Genomic DNA, 20,130 nt, shown 5'->3' on the forward strand with positions numbered 1-20,130 from the left:
CTTTCCAATGAACACCTAGGAGTGATCTCCTTTAGGATGGACTGGTTGGACCTCCTTGCAGTCCAAGGGACTTTCAAGAGTCTTCTCCAACACCACAGTTCAAAAGCATCAATTCTTCAGCGCTCAGCTTTCTTCACAGTCCAACTCTCACATCCATACATGACTACTGGAAAACTATAGCCTTGACTAGATGGACCTTTGTTGGCTAAGTGTGTAATCATACAGTTTGCAACTTTTGGAGATAGACATCTTTCACTAAAGTACAATGTCTTTGAGATCCATCCAAGTTGTTGTATATATCAGTAGATTGTTCCTTTTTATTGGTGAAAAGTTTTCCACTGTATGGATGTATCCGTTTATTTAACCACTCACCCAATGAAGGATATTTGAGTTGTTTATAGGTTTTTGCTATCACAAATGAAGCTGCTATGAACATTCATGTAGAGATTTTTGTGTGAATGTGTTTTCATCTCTCTAGGATAAATGCCTAAGACTGTGATTGCTGAGTCTTATTCACTAGTACATGCTTAGTTTTATAAGAAACTGTCAAACTGTTTTCTAGAGTAGTGCTACCATTTTACATTGGTGCCAGCAATAGCGGAGAGATCCAGTCTCTTGAATCCTCATCAGCATTTGCTATTATGACTTTTTAAAAAAAATTTAGTTCTTCTATTAGGTGTGCAGTAGTACATCACAGTGGCTTTAATTTACATTTCTCTAATGACTTATGATTTTGAACACTGCTTACATCTCTATTTGCAATGTGTTTCTCTTCTCTGAAAGGTCTTTTTTTGTTTGCTTGTTTTTGCACGTTTTCTTAATTGATTTGTTTTTATACTGTTCAACTTTGAAAGCTTTTTACATATTCTAGATATAATATTTTTGTCAAATATGTGGTTTGCAAATATTTTCTCCCTGTCAGTAGTTTGTCTTCATCCTCTAACAGGTTTTGTTTTTTTCACAGCAAAAAGTTTTTAATTCCAATGAAGTCAAATTTTAAAATATTTTCTTTTAGTTAAAAGATTGTGCTTTCAATATCATGTCTAAAAATTCATCTTCTAGCCCTTGGTCCTGAAGATTTTCTCCTACATTTTCCCTAACGTTTGTATAGCTTTATGTTTTACATTTAGATTTACGATTTATTTTGAATTAATATTGTGTACACTGTGAAGTTTAGATTGAAGTTAATTTTTTTTTTTTACTTATAGAACTCTAACTGTGCTAGTACCATTTTTTGAAAAGACAATTCTTTCTTCACCTTTGTCAAAAATCGCTTAGCTGCACTTAGATTCAGTTCACTCACTCAGTTGTGTCCGACTCTTTGGGACCCCATGAATCGCAGCACGCCAGGCCTCCCTGTCCATCACCAACTCCCAGAGTTTACTCAACCTCATGTCCATTGAGTCAGTGATGCCATCCAACCATCTCATCCTCTGTCGTGCCCTTCTCCTCCTGCCTTCAATCTTTCCCAGCATCAGGGTCTTTTCAAATGAGTCAGCTCTTTGCATCAGGTGGCCAAAGTACTGCAGTTTGAGTTTCAACATCAGTCCTTCCAATGAATATTCAGGACTGATTTCCTTTAGGATGGACTGGTTGGATCTCCTTCCAGTCCAAGGGATTCTCAAGAGTCTTCTCCAACACCACAGACCTTGGGTTAGTCTTTCTTAATTCTCTATTCTGTTCCATTTTAAAACTACTTCCTTTAGAATAATTTCCTTCAAATTGAGGGTTTGGTCTTTCAGAAAAGAATGGAGACTCTTGGGAGTTTCATGCAGTTTGGATGACCAAATATAAGTTATATGCATGGATGGTTTGATATAACCATTATGAGTATTACAGGAGGAAGCATCAGATGCTTCCCATAAAAAGGAACCCACGAGTTACAAATATCAAGTTACTAAACACTTCAAGATTCAGTGCTTTATGCCAACTCCAGAATGATGCCAAAAGCTTCGAAAGATATTTAAATGAATATATTTTAAAGATATATACGTATATCTCTCTTTTCTGTTTTTCATTCCATTTCATACTCTAAAGATAGAAATTAGCAGGCCTGAGAACACACCAAATCCTGTTTCAAGATCTGTAGTCACTGAATATACTGTCAGTTGCAAAATGCCTGACTGCAGTTAATGACCTAAACTGCTGTAATTTATTCCAGTTTTCAAATAAACTCAGCTGACACTTGTTTGACTAGCAAACCAAAGCAAACAGGAGTCTCACGAGCATGAATGAGATGTGAAAGACAATAAGAAAAACTGAAATTTTAGGCCAATTGCATGATATTTTCTATGGGGGAAGGGTGGATTTAAACTCTTTGAGTTTATTTTCATTTCTTTCAGTAAGTCTGGGTCTGTTTTCATCCGTAATTAACACATTGGAATCTCTTTCTACTAAGCAACAACAACATAAAATAGGTGTTTCCTGAATTCTTTGAGGATTAAGTTGATGATAATCTCCTCTACAATACACATATAAGAAATCTACAAAATAAAATTCTTCTGTAAATTAGAAATGGACTTTTTCTATGGAATTTAACTCTTTCTGTTTATTTTATTCTCACTAATTCAGTTTAACTTTTCTAACAATTTTATTCTCTGATTCTATCCAAATAGGGAGTTACTGTATCATCTAAAATCATAGCCTTGGGGAAAGTCATGAATTTTCAAGAGAAAACATCTTTTTATGGGGTAAAATTAAGGATATTGAGGGTTAAAAAGGAACATGGTTAGGATAGGGGCTGGAGAATAACATATGTGATCATAAAGTGCCTATTTCAAGGGGAAAGGGAAAATAAAATATATCCAAAGTTAGAGTTTATTGACATTCAGTTCAGTTCAGTCGCTCAGTCATGTCCGACTCTTTGCGACCCCATGAATCACAGCATGCCAGGCCTCCCTGTCCATCACAAACTCCTGGAGTTCACTCAAACTCACGTCCATCGAGTCAGTGATGCCATGCAGCCATCTCATCCTTACTGACATTAGCTATTCTTAACCCATATTATTTTCACACCTCACACTCCACTGAAAAATCTTGCTGCCTTGAACCTCTACCAATTTTGAATATTGAATACCTTCACATCATGAATAAAATTGGTTTGATTTAATCATCTTTTTCCACATTACCATCTATGTATCAGAGGCCTAACTGCTACCCCTTGGTTTGCCTCTGCTGAGCTCATTTGTGGGTAACATTTTTAAAGGGCAACCACAGTGAGTCAAACATGTTGTTTCCACAGTTGCACAGCTGTGGTACCTCTGCGTACTTTTCTATTAATAACATTACATGCTATTTATAAGCAGGACATTGTAATTGTGCTGATTTCATGAGCCCAGCCATATGGCTTCTTTTAGGGTCTTTAAAAGTGAACAGCTGGTTTTCACAAACATTTATTAAATAATTATGATTCAAAATTTAGCTTCAAAATCTAAAACTTTACCTAAGCTTTAATTGGAAACAACAGTGGGCATGAAAATTCTAGGTGTGATATGTGGCAGGTGCAATGTGCTGATAAAATATCCTTTTAATTTCTACTATTAGGGTAGAAAATTATTAATTACCCCTGGAATACTAATCAAAAGAAAGAAATAGTTCAAATGGTTAGGCTAATGATCTATTAGAATTAAACTGCATTTGAAAACTCAGACAGAGTCATGAATTAACTAAAATTAGTCTTTTTAGATGAACTAGGTTATCCAGAACAAAATTACTTTTACCACATTAAAACCTACTTCATTTCTAAGTCCTCAATAAATATATTCTGTTCTTTCCTGAAGTATTGTGCCTCAGCCAAAATTTACTACTCTTCTCTTCAATGTCTGTTACTATTTTGACTGCTTATCAGATGTTTATTTGAACCTCAAATATATGCACCAGAAGCAGGGCTAAGAACACAGGTCCTATCTAATAATATTAGAGAATACTAATAATTAACTAGATCATCTCTTTCATTCTTTATAAATAAGTAGCAACATATTTTGGTGACTTAGAATAAAATGTCGTTCAAGTTAATCCATTAGACCATGATAAAACCTTACCTGCTCAACTGTGATAGGCAGAGAGCTAGATTCTGGTATTACTCTGCTATCTCCTAGCTTGAACAGAGTGGGAAAGTTACAAGAAGTTAGTGTTTAAAAGGAATAGACCACCATTTGATCTAGAAGGTAAAAAACTCTAGATTTTTACGTCAGAACACATATTCCTAATTCTCTGCTCTATTCTGAGGGATGAGAAAGAAGAAATACATTTTTTAAAAAATGCTGCCAAGAAGTAATTCTCAGCAATTGATTAAAGAAACTGTAATCAGAGCTGTACAGTCATCATAACCATCAATCTTCTTCGTTTAAGTCAGACAGGAACTCTTGTTTCTTAGAACTAGTTGAGGATGGATGATTCTAGCCTTAAACAGGGAGGTTTGCACTTTAAATTCCTTATCAAAAACTTTTCATCATAAAAGAGCAAAATTTATAAAACTAATTGGTGGAGAATATTATCATATATTGTTTTTCTGTCATCAAAAAAGATGAGCACATATATTATGTCTTTGAAAATAGTACTTATGTTTTGATGCAGTTCAAAGAAAAAAATTAGGTAGATGGTTCTTAATCTTAAAATTTTCCAGGTCATATATTAATAAAAACTGTTTCAAATTTAGTTCTACATTTAAAATATTAAAATAGCATCAGAAAGAATTTAATTTATATATATTTTTTCATTAAAAAAGGGTAATTCACACAGAATAACATACCCTAGTTTTAAGGCATTAAAAAACACAAATAACAAAAATGAATGCCTTGAAATAAAACCAGTAAAGGAAATAAACAGCTAGTTCTCCAGAAAAACATAAAAACATATGAAAAGATATTCAATCTCACTAATAATTAAAAATACAGATTAAAACAATGAAATTTACTTTGCACCTATAAAATTAGCTAAAATTTTTACAAGTTTGATGATTTTCGGTAGCAACAGTTTGAGGGAAATAAGAATCCTCATACATTATTGAAGAAAGTGCAAATTACCAAAATGTTTTATCAGGGCAATTTTGTAATATCTACAAAAGTAAAAAGTCTGCTCTCTTTGATATACAAATCCCACTGTCAAAAAGTCATGCTACATAAATACCTACAAAATAATGCCAAAATATATGTGTAAATGATTATTACAGGAAAAATAAATAAATAAATAAAACAATCTAAATCCTTATAAAGACTGGCTGAATAAATAAAGTTCATCCATATAATTAAATGTAGTGCAGTCATTAATGAGATTAAAAGGACTGAGTAATCTACACTGATAATGTGGAAAATGATCCAAATATATTAGGTCAAAAAAACAAAGCATGAACACAGTATAAATTCCTCTTATATAAACATAAAAAGGGCATACATTTACATGCAGATGTGGGCATTAAAATGTTTATGAAAAAATATACAAGAAGCAATTAACAGTGATTGCCTTTGAGGAGAGATACTATAAATAAGAATAGAACAATATTCTTGCTTTTTTACTTTTCTATGCCTAGAGTTAAATGTATGTGTGCTCAGACCTGTCTGAAGTTTTGTAACCCATGGACTGTAGCCCTCTAAGCTCCTCTGTCCATGGGATTTCCCAGGATCTTTAGGGGATCTTCCTGACACAGCAATCAAACAGTGTTTAAATGCAAGATCCAAAACTCTGTCCCTGAGCCCTCCTGAATCTACATCTGAAAAAGATCCCTGGCAATATGTAAAACTAAAATTTGGTAGTTCCGTTCAGTTACTCAGTCATGTCCAACTCTTTGCGACACCATGGACTGCACCAGGCCAGGCTTCCCTGTCCATCACCAACTCCTGAAGCTTGCTCAAACTCATGTCCATTGAGTCAGTGATGTCATCCAATCAGCTCATCCTCTGTCATCCCTTTCTCCTCCTGCCTTCCATCTTTCCCAGAATCAGGGTCCCTTCTACTGAGTCAGTTCTTCTCATCAGGTGGCCAAAGTATTGGAGTTTCAGCTTCAGCATCAGTCTTTCCAATGAACACCTAGGACTGATCTCCTTTAGGATGGACTGGTTGGATCTCCTTGCAGTCCAAGGGACTCTCAAGAGTCTTCTCCAACACCACAGTTCAAAAGCATCAATTCTTCGGCACTCAGCTTTCTTCACAGTCCAACTCTCACATCCATACATGACCACAGGAAAAACCATAGCTTGACTAGATGGACCTTTGTTGGCAAAGTAATGTCTGCTTTTTAATATGCTGTCTAGGTTGGTCATAGCTTTTCTTTCAAGGAGCAAGTGTCTTTTAATTTCATGGCCGCAGTCACATCTGCAGTGATTTTGGAGCCCCCCAAAATAAAGTTTCATTGTTTCCATTGTTTCCCCATCTATTTCCCATGAAGTGATGGGACCAGATGCCATGATCTTAGTTTTCTGAATGTTGAGCTTTAAGCCAACCTTTTCACTCTCCTCTTTCACTTATCAAGAGGCTTTTTAGTTACTCTTCACTTTCTTCCATAAGGGTGGTGTCATCTGCATATCAGAGGTTATTGATATTTCTCCTGGCAATCTTGATTCCAGCTTGTGCTTCTTCCAGCCCAGAGTTTCTCATGATATACTGTGCATAGAAGTTAAATAAGCAGGGTGACAATATATAGCCTTGATGTATTCCTTTTCTTATTTAGAACCAGTTTGTTGTTCCATGTCCAGTTCTAACTGTTGCTTCCTGACCTGCATATAGGTTTCTCAAGAGGCAGGTCAGGTGGTCTGGTATTCCCATCTCTTTCAGAATTTTCCACAGTTTATTGTGATCCACACAGTCAAAGGCTTTGGCATAGTCAATAAAGCATTCAATATCACGGTAATCCAAGCCTATGTCCCAACCAGTAATGCTGAGGAAGCTGGAGTTGAACAGTTCTATGAAGACCTATAAGACCTTTTAGAACTAACTCCCCCAAATGATGTCCTTTTCATTACAGGGGACTGGAATACAAAAGTAGGAAGTCAGAAACACCTGGCTCCTACTGCTGCTGCTGCTAAGTCACTTCAGTTGTGTCCGACTCTGTGAGACCCCATAGACAGCAGCCCACCAGGCACCCCCTTCCCTGGGATTCTCTAGGTAAGAACACTGGAGTGGGTTGCCATTTCTTCTCCAAGAAACACCTGGAGTAATAGGCAAATTTGGCCTTGGAGTACAGAATGAAGCAGGGCAAAAGCTAATAGAGTTTTGCCAAGAGAACACACTGGTCATAGCAAACACCCTCTTCCAACAAGACAAGAGAAGACTCTACACATGGACATCACCAGATGGTCAACACTGAAATCAAAGGCTTTAGCACAGTCATAAAGCAGAAATAGATGTTTTTATGGAACTCTTTCACTTTTTCAATGATCCAACGGATGTTGGTAATTTGATCTCTGGTTCCTCTGCCTTTTCTAAATCCAGCTTGAACATCTGGAAATTCTTGGTTCATGTATTGCTAAAGCCTGGCTTGCAGAATTATGAGCATTACTTTGCTAGCATGTGAGATGAGTGCAATTGTGTAGTAGTTTGAACATTCTTTGTATTGCCTTTCTTTGGGTCTGGAATGAAAACTGACCTTTTCCAGTACTGGGGCCACTGCTGAGTTTTCCAAATTTGCTGGCATATTGAGTGCCGCACTTTCACAGCATCATCTTTTAAGATTTGAAATAGCTCAAATGGGGTTCCATCACCTCCACTAGCTTGTTTGTAATTATGTTTCCTAAGGCCCACTTGACTTCTCATTCCAGGATGTCTGGCTCTAGGTGAGTGGTCACACCATCGTGTTTATGTGGGTCATGAAAATCTTTTTTGTATAGTTCTTCTGTGCATTTTTGCCACCTCTTAGTATCTTCTGCTTCCAGTAGGCCCATACCATTTCTGTCCTTTATTTTTCCCATCTTTGTATGAGATGTTTCCTTGGTGTCTCTAACTTTCTTGAAGTGGTCTCTAGTCTTTCCCATTTTATTGTTAACCAATGGCACCCCACTCCAGTACTCTTGCCTGGAAAATCCCATGGGCAGAGGAGCCTGGTAGGCTGCAGTCCATGGGGTCGCTAAGAGTCAGACATGACTGAGCAACTTCACTTTTACTTTTCACTTTCCTGCATTGGAGAAGGAGATGGCAACCCACTCCAGTGTTCTTGCCTGGAGAATCCCAGGGATGGGGGAGCCTGGTGGGCTGCCGTCTGTGGGGTCGCACAGAGTCGGACACGACTGGAGTGACTTAGCAGCTATGTATGCCTGCAGTTCTTGTGCACACCTGGATCACAGCATTCATTATACAGTATTCACAACTTTGTTTACTATCTAAATCCTGCACTGGAGGTGAGGTTGTTAAAAGCAAGATCTAAGTTGTTTGTTTTTCTTATTTGGCTGCACAGAGCAGCTTGTATGATCTTTGTTCCCCAACCAGGGACTGAACCCAGGCCCTCTGCAGTGAAAGCATGAAGTCCTAACCACTGAACACCCAGGGTATTTGCTAAGATTTTTGTTGTTGTTGCTGTTCTATTGAACTTAGCACACAATAGAACATAAGTGTTTGTTAAATAAATGAGTAAATACGGAAGAAAAGAAGAATGAAAAAATAAACGCAAATTTATTTATTTTGCAAATAAATTTATTGTATTTATAAATAAATAAATGCAAATTTATTGCTTTTTTATCACAAGTCATCAAATGGCAATATAGAAATATTCATTATAAGTAACAGAAAAAGTAATCTCTTAAAAATTATTTTTTTAAAACCACTATGTTTAAAGTATACATTTCATAGAAACACATTACAAATATTTTCACCCTCAACAAATAGTACATTAGTCCAGGACTCCAACTAAAATCTCTTAAAATTTTTGTCCTTTCTTTTAAAAAGTCCCACATAATATCACCAGTTGGAGCACAAGTTAATAGTTGAAAAGATACAAATAAATTACTGTTAGATAGCTATTGTTTCTTTGATGACACACAAATTATGCTACTGTTTATCTTTAAGACTGCAGCTGCTGCTGATTCTGTGTCACTGTTTACTATAATTACAGTCTTCGGATCTCATTCTGACCCATATGCCATTATAGGATATGCCCAGGCCAGATGAGCAATTTCAGAAATCAGCAGCACTGATGGATGTCTGCAAAATTGTGGCAATAGAAATCTCTTTTTTCTGGTAGTATGAAAATTCTTTAGTATCACCTCCCCCTTCAACCAAAAACTCCTCACCTGGCTGTTTCTCGCCACTCAGCATCCTCACCTTCACGCCAGCAAATCTCATCGAGTTCTGTGAAGAGGTCATGAGGAATGTGCTCCTCATCATCATCCTCAGTCCCAAGAATAAACTGTACTCGCTGTGACGGGGTGTCTATGGATACCAGAGACAAGAACATGCATCAACAAGACCCTGAGCTGCGAATGTCCCAGTTACCACCTTCCACACTACTCACATCTCCCCCACCGCAGCACTCATCCGGAGTAGACTTGAGAAATGAAGATGAATTCAGTATTACATTAAGTCCAGTAAAATATGGGATCATAAACACATAAAATGTAAATATATTACATTTTACTATACTATACCATAATAGAGGAATAATGTACTATAATGTACTATATTACATAATATACTATATTATCAAAGATAGTACTATATTTGATATGCTATGTTTGATAGAACTTTGATAATGTACTATATTATCAAAGATAAAATCAAATGTGATGATTATTTTGGATTACTTAAGCATCATGGAAAATATTTCCACATCTCTCATACACACACGCACAGTTTCTCTCATCACATTGCTACACTTTATGGTCATATTCAGAAGAGTTGACTATGATAAAATTCACTTATATTAAACTATGCTGAGTATAATTCACCAAAACGAACTTCTTTGCGAGGCTTCTTGGCAATTACACCCTTATCCTTCCCCTCACCCCTGGCAACCATTAATCTGGTTCCTACTGCTATAGTTTTGCCTTTTCCAGAATGCCATACAAGTGGAAACATATAGTGTATAGCTTTTAGAGACTGTTGTTCACTTACCAATATGCCTTTAAGGTTTTGAGATTTATCTGTGTCACAGAATATATCAGTAATTCACCCTTTTTATTGCTAAGTAATAGTTCATTATATGAATGTACCTTGTTTTGCTTATCTATTCATTTGTTTAGGGATATTAAATTTACAGTTTTTCAATTATGAATAGAACTGCTATAAATATTCTAAATTTTTGTGTGAGTGTAAATTTTTATTCTCTGGGGTAAATACCTAGGAGTAGAATTGCTGGGTTACCTGGTAAATATATGTTCAATCAATATACTTGTGATGAAAATTATAAAACTTTATTGAATGATATAAAAGTACACCTAAATAAATGAATATATTTATATTAACGGAAAAGCCCAATAGTGGAAAACCATCTTATAAATTCAGTGCTATTACAATAAAATATATGGTATTTTCAACTATTTTTTAAAACACAAGAGAATGAATAAATCAGTAACAAACCACAGTAATCACTTAAGTATAATATTAAATATTTTGTGAAAATAAACCAATTAATAAGTAATTTAAAGGATTAGGTTATAATTAAGTCACAACTGGGAGGATTTTGGAAGTCAAAGTGAAAAAGATACATATAATATAAAATATGATATAGTCTCATACTTTTTGTATCAATAAATGTTTGCAGTGGGGCCCTTGCTTCTGCCTACCTTAATAGCCTTACCTTCTGCCTTGTAATTCCACTCTGGGTACCTTAATTTTCTTTCAGATTTTTAAAAATAGCACGTTCCTTCCCATTTCAGGGCCACTGCACATACTGTCTCCTCTAGCTCTCCTGTATCTTTCATCATCTACTTCACTATAATATACTTAGGCAAGCCTACCTAATCAGACTCATAAAACACATACACACACACACATGAGCACTCATATGCAACAATTAACTCAGGCACCTGTTATCTTAATTCACAGCACTCTATATTTCTCCTTATTATACTTTCCTTAATTGCAAATTAAAATTTACTGTTCAATAACAAATTAAATACTTTAAGTAGAAAATATTTCCAGCTGCCAGAATTAGTTTCCTAGAAGAAGACAGGATCAAGTTCCTAAAGAAGAATAATGCATGCAAAAAATACTTTTAAAATTATAAAGCATCATACAAATATTATTAATGATGACTGATGCTGATTCTAGTGGTAGTGGGGATGGATACAATGAAAATATAGCCATGTCAAAATAGAGAGGTTTAGAATTTGAAGCAGGGAGAATGAGAAAATACTAGTGCCATTAATTGAAAGAGGGTTATAACATGGATGAGCCTTGAAGATGCTAAGTGAAATGTCAGACAGAGAAACACAAATACTATTAATATACGATCTTACTTATATGTGGAATCTAAAAAAAAGACAAAACAATAAAACCAAAGCATTAGCTGCTCAGTCTTTGTGACCCCATGGACTATAGCCCACCAGGCTCCTCTGTCCATGGAATTCTCCAGGCAAGAATACTGGTATAGATAGCCATTCCCTTCTCCAAGGGATCTTCCTGACTCAGGGATTGAACTCATATCTCCTGCGTTGCAGGCAGATTTTTACCATCTGAGCTAAACTCATGGAAAAAGAGTTCAGACTTGTGCTTACCAGCAGTACGGAGTAGAAAGAGGAGAAAGTGGAGAAAAAATGGTCAAAAGGTATAAACTTCCAGTTGTAAGTACTAGGGATGTAATAGACAACATGATCACTATACTTAACACAGCTTTATGATATGTAAGTAAGTTGTTGAGTAAATTCTACGAGTTCTCATCTGTGATGAATGTTAACTAAACCTATCATGGCAGTCATTTCACAACATATGTAAAGCAAACCATAATGTACTTATACCATGAGGTATAAGTTACTTTTCAACAAAACTCGGGAAAAAAGGGTTGTCAGAATGAGGAGCCAGTATTGTAGGCTGAGAGCACAGGAGACATCTTTTAGATATGCTGAGTTTGAGGTGATTATAGTTCAAACATATAAAGATGGTCACAGGATTGCTGGATATTTGATTCAGTAAAGAGGACAAGGTCAGAGGTAAAGACACAGGTTGCATTTAACTAGAGAAGTAATATGATTACAATGAATGAGGACTCAGAAATGAAAGACAAGAGAAGGCTCAGTATCAGGGGAATTATATGATTTAATATTTAGGATGAGGAAGAGGAGTTTAAAAACCAGAAAAGGATTAGATAAATATGTAAAAGGATTGGTACACTGAACAAATTATAATGAATACCTTCCATTGGTCAGGTGAATTAGACAGAGATAAACAGAAATAAAAAACCCTCTGCCCTTATAAAACTTATATTTGATGAAAAGAGTAGTATAACAGGGTCAAGGTAGAAAAGAACAAGTCAATAACGTCAGATGCTGTAGAATCATTGATGAGAACTGAGAACAATAGGATTTTAATAGCTTAATATTCAATAGCACTGGAATTCCAAAGTCCATATATTGCTTTTATAATCACAAATAAACTATTTCTATTGGAATATAGACCATATTTTCAACAAATGGTTACTTAAAGTCAAATATACAAAGTTATACTATAGGAAGAAAACCACTAATAGAATCATAATTGGAAATAAGCAAGCTCCATTGCAAACTTTAATCTTTTCATTACTAGTTATGTTACTCAAGCTGATTTAGTTACTCACATGCTAATTATAAAGTGGTTGGCTATGGTGAGACTATAAGACAAGGTAAAAAGTCAGATTTTTAAAAGTATCAATATCTTCTACAGATCAAGCATTTTCATATAATATCTCTTTATGTCTAAGCAATAAACTACTCAAAAGGACACACATCACTCAGTCTGAAAATGCAATGAACATAATGAAAGAGCTAGAACATCCATGTCATGGATAAGAAGACTCAGTATTAATGGATGAGACATTATGGAAGAACAGGATGACAGTTCTTCCCAACTTGATCTGTAGATTTAATACAATCCCAATCAAAATCCCATCAATTTATTTTATGGATACCAACAAACTGATTCTAAAGTTTATATGGAAAGGTAAAGGCAGAAGACCCAGAATAGCCAACAAAACATTGAAGGAGTAGTACAAAGTTAGAAGACTGACATTCCACAACTTCAAGACTTACTATAGAGCTACAACAATCAGGACAGTGTGATAATGGCAGAAGAACAGACAAATAGATCAATGGAACAGAATAAAGAGCCCAACTATAGAATTCCGTAAATATAGTCATCTGATTTTTGACAAAGGAGCCAGGGTAGTAAAGTTTCTTCAACAAATGGACATCCACATGCAAAAACACTGATTTAGACACAGACCTTACAACACTTTTCCAAAATAAACTCAAAATGGATGGTGTGTGTGAGTTTGTGTGTGCTCAATCATATCTGACTCTTTTGCAACCGCAGGGACTTTAGCCCACCAGGCTCCTCTGTGCATGGGATTTTCCAGGTGAGAGTGGAGTGGGTTGCCATTTCCTCCTCCAGGGGATCTTCCCCACCCAAAGATCAAACCCACATCTCTTGAGCCTCCTGCATTGGCAGGTGGATTCTTTACCACTGCACCACCTGGAAGTCCCAAAAATGGATCATATATCTACATGTAAAACACAAACATATAAAACCCTCAGAAGATAACATAGGAGAAAACATAGATGACCTGAGTATGGTGATGCCTTTTTAGATACAGTCCAAAGATAACTATCCATGAATGAAAGACAATGTCAAAAAAATTGGAAGACAAGCTACAGACTTGAAAAAGGCACATCTAATAAAGGACCATTATCCAAAATACACAAAGACCTCTTAATACTCAATATTAATAAAACCAATATGAGAGTCCCTTGGACTGCAAGGAGATCCAACCAGTCCATCCTAAAGGAAATCAGTCCTGAATGTTCATTGGAAGGACTGATGCTTAAGCTGAAACTCCAATACTTTGGCCACCTGATGTGAAGAACGGACTCATTGGAAAAGACCCTGATGCTGGGAAAGATTAAAGGCAGGAGGAGAAGGGGACGACAGAGGATGAGATGGTTGGATGGCATCACCTATTCAATGGACATGAGTTTGAGTAAACTTCAGGAGTCGGTGATAGACTGGGAGGCCTGGCATGCTGCAGTTCATGGGGTCGCAAAGAGTTGGACACGACTGAACTGAACTCAATAAAATCAACAACTTGTTTTTAAAAAACAGGTCAACAATTTTAATGGGTAAGTCACCAAAAAAGATATACAGATGGGAAATAAATATGTGAAAAAATGCTCCACGTCATGTTATCAGGGAAATTCAGAACGAGATAACATTATGCACATATTAAAATGCCCCCAATCCAGAATTCTAACCACACAAAATCCCTGAAAGGATGTGAAGCAACAGAAACTCTCATTCACTGCTGCTAGAAATGTAAAATCTTATGGCCACTTTGGAAGATGACTTAGCTTCTTACAAAACTAACCATACTTCTACTACATGATCCAGTAATTGCTCTACTTGGTATTTACCCAAAGGAGTTGAAATGTATCCCTACCAAAGAAACTCTATACACGGATGTTTATAGCAGCTTTATTCATAATTGCCAAAACTTGGAAGAAAGCAAGATGTCCTTCAGTAGGTGTATAACTCATATAGACAACAAAATATTATTCAATGCTAAAGTTAAATGAGATACTAAGCTATGAAAAGACATGGAGGAATCTTACATGTGTATTAGTTGGTTAAAGAACCTAATCTGAAAAGGCTACATTCTGTATGATTTCAACTATGTGACATTCTGGAAAACTACAGTGAGAGTAAAAAGGTCAGTGGTTGTTGGAAGTGGGAGTGGGATGAAAGGACTGAATATAGAGGATTTTTAGGGCATTAAAACATTCTCTATGATATTAAAATGACAGATATATGGCATCCGGTCCCACCATTTCATGGGAAATAGATGGGGAAACAGTGGAAACGGTGTCAGACTTTATTTTTCTGGGCTCCAAAATCACTACAGATGGTGACTGCAGCCATGAAATTAAAAGACGCTTACTCCTTGGAAGGAAAGTTATGACCAACCTAGATTGCATATTCAAAAGCAGAGACATTACTTTGCCAACAAAGGTTCATCTAGTCAGGCTATGGTTTTTCCTGTGGTCATGTATGGATGTGAGAGTTGGACTGTGAAGAAGGCTGAGCGCCAAAGAATTGATGCTTTTGAACTGTGGTGTTGGAGAAGACTCTTGAGAGTCCCTTGGACTGCAAGGAGATCCAACCGGTCCATTCTGAAGGAGATCAGCCCTGGGATTTCTTTGGAAGGAATGATGCTAAAGCTGAAACTCCAGTACTTTGGCCACCTCATGAGAAGAGTTGACTCATTGGAAAAGACTCTGATGCTGGGAGGGATTAGGGGCAGGAGGAGAAGGGAACAACAGAGGATGAGATGGCTGGATGGCATCACTGACTCGATGGACGTGAGTCTGAGTGAACTCCGGGAGTTGGTGATGGACAGGGAGGCCTGGCGTGCTGCGATTCATGGGGTCGCAAACAGTCGGACACGACTGAGTGACTGATCTGATCTGAACTGATTATACATTTGTTCAATCCCATAGATATACAACACCAAAGTGAGCCCTAAGGTAAACTATGGCTTTGGACATGATTATGATGTGTCCACACACGTTCATCCTTGGTAAAAATGTACCATTTTGGTGAGCAATATTAGTAGTAGGGGACACAAGGAGTGGGAGCAATGAGTATACGGGAATTCTTTGTACCTTCCTGGGAATTTTTATGTAAACCTAAAACTGTTCTAAAAAATAAAGGTTTAAAATGTAGGGCACCTCAGTTTTCAAACTGTTCAATTGTTCCCACCAATATGCACCACTGTATCATATATATAATGACATATATTCAAGAAATTATAAGAAAAGGAAAAAGAAGCTACATTTACATAGTTTATTTGCTTCAGGCATTAGCAAAACATTTCTCATTTAGAATGCTAATATGTAAGATTTGTTTTTATTACCAAATATTTTAAGAAATTTGTTAACTAAATTTTACAGCAAAATGAATAAGAATTAAGTCAATAGACAAGTCTCCAGCTTAACTACTTCAAAAGAGATGCCAATTTCCTAGATGTAATATGAATGTTGATTTTTGAAATGAGGCTGCTGAATTCCCATGAATGTCCTTCAGGAAATTACAGTGTAGCAGATACATTTATGATTTAGTTTATCTGAAATAAGATGCTAATATTATATTTTTACTAAAAGCATAATATCTGGGTGATAAATACTAAACCCAATATCAGAGTCAAGACAGCCTGTTACCTTTATGACTGGTTGCTCTGGACCAAAAAAAAAACTTAAATCAGAGTTTCAAATAGCTATTAAAAAAGAGAAAAAATGGCAATTTTAGAGTTACACTAAGAAATCAATTATATTTTTCTATTAGACCTACCCATGTGACAAGAGAGCGGTTTTGTATCTCACAACAGCCTGTTTTAACTGCTAACTCACTTATCACAGTCCAGAGCAGCCATGCCTCAACACTGGCATTGTTTCTCATGCTTTTGAAACAATTTCTCTCATCATTGTTTTCAATGGCTTATTTCAGTGTATTCTGTATCAGTAATCTGGGGATCTGTAACATTTACCATGTACCCAATCTCCCTAAGTCTACTATGTGCAGGAACCTTATGTTTAAGACTTCTTAGTGTTTCCCCTAGTAAAGCATGAGGATCACTCATCACAACAGAGCCATGAAATAATATGAAGAAATAAGAACCTCACAGTTATGAATAAAGAGGTTTGGAAAGTCTGAGGTAGGGTATCATATATTTAAAAGACTTCTCAAAGACACAATGATAACAGCATAGGAAATCATTTTAAAAGTGGGATAATTTATTCTTAGACAAAATATATTTTATTTGGGTTTTAAATAAATAGAACTTCTTGTATCTGGCTTTTCATTCTTCAAAGTAGAAATGATTTTACAGATATTATATTATGCTCACAAAAATCTTTTTATGATCATCCTATCACCATATTTTTAATGTCTTAAAAAGAAATTCAGATTATGTTTCAACACAGCAAATGTTCAAAATGTTATTCAATGACCTTTTAAATGTCTGTTCAACTTAAAATTATATGACATAAATCATGTAAATTATAGTAATATCAATATCAGAAAAAAATTTCTAAGCATAATTATTTTTCTACGTTGATAGCTATTTTATTTATTTTTAAGATAGCCACTGAAAAATCCTGACCTGCATGCTCAGTCATGTCTGACTCTTTGCAACCTCAGGGACTATATAGCCCGCCAGGCTCCTCTGTCCATAGATCATTGTAATACAAACTATAGCTAAGGCTCTAATAGATTAAGATAAGGATTTGTTTCTGTATTTAGTAAAATTATAATGGAAATAAATTACAAAGTATAGAAAACTATGCTAGTGAAAACTCAGCCTCTTAGTAGCCTCTTCTGGAATCTGCAGATACATCAAACAATATCATTAAAAGAATGAAAGTATAAGCCACAAGTGTGGGAAGATAATTGAAATGTGAAAACAAAAGACTTATATCCATAATATGTAAAGAACTTCCACAAATCAAACAGAAAAAAAACAATCAAAAAAGAAAAAACAAGCATAATACTTGAATAGGCACTTCATACAAGAGACTATCCAAATGGCCAAAAGGCAAATGCTAAGTTACATAACCTCACTGGTAATCAAGAAATGCAAATTAAGACAATGACATACCATTATGCCCCTGATCAGATGGTTAATGTTAATAGAATGAAATTGTCAGCTGTTAGTTAGAATGTAAACAACAAATGCTCTCACACTTTACTGGTGAAAGTATAGACATGCACCCTACTTTGGAAACTGGTATCATCTACTAAAATTGAAATGCACATATCCTATGACTCAGTAATAAATAATTTAATTCTTAGGTATGAGAAATGCATATATGCACAAAGAGCCAAGAGACATATGTTCACGGCACCGTTCTACATAGTATCTCCAAAAATTAAATGATCTAAATGTCCATAAATAGTAGAATGCATGGCAAATGAATGAACACTAAGCCATAATAAAAATGAATAAACCAAAGCTACAGTCAAAAACGTTTTGAATCCCACTAACACACTGTTGAGCAACTGATCAAGACACATATACCTCCTGTATGACTTCATTTATAAAAAATTCAAAAACAGGCAGGACACCCAATGTAAGAAGACAGACTAGAGATCCTTTTGGGGAGAAGGGAGAGAGTAGTAACTGGGAGTGAGGACAAAGTGGGTTTCTGGAGCACTAGCTAAATTAACGGTTACACAGATGTTTCTCTGTGATAAACTACTGAGTTGTACACTTGCATTTCTGTTTTAACATTTATAAATATTTGTGTTATACTTTATTAAAAATATTTTTAAAAAACTAATTGATATTCTCATCTATCAGCCAGCTGCAAATTAAATAGGAACAGAAAGCCATTGCCATCAATAAACAGATTTGAACTTAGACATTTTCTGTATTTGCTTCATTTTTCCTAAAGCATGTATACAATTTAACATCTAAGAAAAGAAAAATCCGAAGCCTAATTCCAGGGTTGTGTTAATTCACATAGTACCTTTGAGTACCATATTTTAAATAAGCATTTAATAAAGTATATATCTTTAGTATTCATTTCCAGTGCTTATACATTAATTATAATGTACATATCCTGTTATATTCTTTGTTGGGAGGCTGAGGAGCAAATTAACATTACAGTGTTCTGAATTTCCCTCAGTATCTTTTATATTTTCACTGACTTCAAGCTTATGCTTCAAACTTATTTTTAATATTAGGTGAATGAAAGATGACATTAAAAGTAACAAGATGTAAAGTTTTAGCAGTTTTCTGTCATCAGGAAATTAAAGAAAAATCAATTACAGTATGAAGAAAAATCAGTCATCACATTTTTATACAAACAATTGTGTTTAAGTGCAGTAACAAAAGTACGTTGAATTTAACTTCAAGAATCAAAAGTTTTCTGTAGGGCATGGCCAGAAAGGCGACTGCCCGCTCACTCGTCAGGCACTCCATGTTCATGGGCAACCGGGTGCTAAACCATTCGTAGATGACCTGCTTCTGGGTCGGGGTTTCGTTCATAGCAGAGCAGCTCCCTCGCTGCGATCTATTGAAAGTCAGCCCTCAACACAAGGGTTTGTAAAAATAAGATAAAAGTAGAATATAAAAAAGAAGAAAAAATGGAAAAAAAAAAAGTTTTCTGTATAATCAAAGTTTTACCACCACCATTACTGCACAGCCAGAAGCTGGGTCTGTCCTTGGACTCACCTAGAAATCACATTCCAACCATGGGCCCTGGTGGACTAGACCCAGCTATCCCAGGCCTGTGACTTGAGCAGGCTCTTCGGCTTCAGTAAGGCCTGCTCAGTTTTCCCTGGATGCAGCACTAACACAATCAAGTTCCTAACAGCATCGCTTTATGTGACAGGGTCATATAATATAAAACATTCTGGATGTTTTTCATATACTAGAGAAACAAAATTTTTAGAGTGCCAAAATTCAAACATTTACACTAAAATCTTTTTGTTAAATTGATCCTTGCTCCAGAAATATGAGTCCAAATTATTCCACGTCTCCATAGACACACACTCCAATTTACAATATAAAACCTCTGGAAGCCCACAGAGGAACCTGATGCTTCCTCACACTCCTCCTCTAACCCATACCTCTTTGGAAGCTGAATTTTTAATCATTTTAAAGCACTTGTAGGCATGCATTCAAAAGAATTTCTTGGAAATCTTTCCAAGTAAAATAAATATTTCTTAAGTAGTCAGAAATTTTCTTTGAAGCTTTCAGAATAGTAATCACATATATTCACACTATGCTGACTATCAAAGCCCAAATCAAGGGAATGGTGTTCATAACATGGTTTCAGTCTTAGCATGTAGCTGAGTACTAAATTATCAAGGCATTTAAACTGACTGTGGGATAGGAATAAAAGCAGATTATTAGTCCTGAAGAAATTGGAAAAAAAAAAAAAGTGAAATCTAGGAAGTTCTACTGCTTAGAGATCACCAGAGTGCCAAACATTTGTCCCTCATAAAACACATCTTAGGTCT

The 20,130-nt window shown here is 35.7% G+C and overlaps 1 protein-coding gene across 11 annotated transcripts in view; it reads right to left on the reverse strand.

Moving 5' to 3' along the window:
* The window catches only part of SLC4A10 (solute carrier family 4 member 10), a 343,332-nt gene that overhangs the window by 155,734 nt on the left and 167,468 nt on the right, over positions 1 to 20,130 (reverse strand). For all 11 annotated transcript variants that reach the window (XM_027559338.1, XM_027559409.1, XM_027559355.1 and 8 more), the window contains one exon: positions 9,216 to 9,354. In XM_027559338.1, the coding sequence (XP_027415139.1) occupies positions 9,216 to 9,354 (139 nt within the window). The remainder of the gene's footprint in view (positions 1 to 9,215; positions 9,355 to 20,130) is intronic.

Source organism: Bos indicus x Bos taurus, chromosome 2 (assembly GCF_003369695.1).
Source record: "Bos indicus x Bos taurus breed Angus x Brahman F1 hybrid chromosome 2, Bos_hybrid_MaternalHap_v2.0, whole genome shotgun sequence".
Lineage (NCBI taxonomy): Eukaryota > Metazoa > Chordata > Mammalia > Artiodactyla > Bovidae > Bos > Bos indicus x Bos taurus.